This window comes from Buceros rhinoceros, unplaced genomic scaffold (assembly GCF_000710305.1).
Source record: "Buceros rhinoceros silvestris isolate BGI_N320 unplaced genomic scaffold, ASM71030v1 scaffold3204, whole genome shotgun sequence".
Classification (NCBI taxonomy): Eukaryota; Metazoa; Chordata; class Aves; order Bucerotiformes; family Bucerotidae; genus Buceros; species Buceros rhinoceros.
The window spans coordinates 8399-9322 of NW_010406302.1; the positions used below are offsets into that span (position 1 = coordinate 8399).

At 48.6% G+C, this 924-nt stretch overlaps 1 protein-coding gene across 1 annotated transcript in view; it reads right to left on the reverse strand.

The window, feature by feature from the left end:
- Window positions 1-252: 252 nt before the first annotated feature.
- LOC104491565 (solute carrier family 35 member F4-like) overlaps window positions 253-924 on the reverse strand; it is a gene marked incomplete at its 5' end in the record, with an annotated part of 4771 nt that continues 4099 nt past the window's right edge. The window contains one exon of the mRNA XM_010134011.1: window positions 253-702. Within this exon, the coding sequence (XP_010132313.1) occupies window positions 461-702 (242 nt within the window). The remainder of the gene's footprint in view (window positions 703-924) is intronic.

Consider the following 924-nt stretch of genomic DNA (forward strand, 5'->3'; position numbering starts at 1 on the left):
TGGTATCAACGCGGCCATGGGCTTCCTTCAGAAATTAATTCTCAGCAATGCTGGGAGCGGTTTGAAATGGTTTCCCAAAACCACCCCCTCCTGCTGACAGTACGTTGACACGTGCGGTTTTGAGATTTGGCTGGAAAGATCCGGGATTTGCACCCCTGAGAAGGGCTCCACTGTGGCCAGCAAAAGGAGGTAAACGATGCAGACTTGGCCCTGTCTCAAACCCATCAGTTCAGACAGACACAAGCGAAAATGTTTTTTATTACAAAACATTTTATTGTAGTTATTTACACCCGTTCCTTGATAAGTGTATAAATGTAAACATTTATTATAGACATATTTCTCTTATCTTACAGGTCATCCCCAGTCCAGAGTAAATGTCGGTTCTAAGCATACAAGGGGTGAGGAAATTTAAGCTATATTCACAGAATATACACCTGCGTGCAGCTGAAGTCCACCAGCCCTAAGCTAGTGGTATAGACACTGTCCCATTAGCTCTACTTCTGCTTCTCGTGTGTACGCTGGATTCTGTGATGTCGTCGGCGTGATCCTCGCTTTTCTTCTCTTTCAAGCTGTTGATGAACCGCAGGGTTATTTCATCCCATTCCTCAGGGAGCAGCATCAGCAGAAAGCCAATGCAAATGATGATGGTGGCTCCCAGCCTCACGACACTGAAGATCATTTTGTGCTTCAACAGATCCACAGCTGTGAAGAAGAAACATCAACAGCATCAAACTGCAGCAGGATGATCTACAGCGTCAGAGCAGCCTGGCACATCCCCACACCCTGCGTGGTGCGCTCTGGCTGGGGAACTGGCCACGCTGGTCTCAATCATAGAATCACAGAACGGTTTGGGGGGGAAGGGACCTTCAGAGCTCACCCAGCGCAACCCCCTGCAGGGAGCAGGGACATCTGCACCCAGAGCAG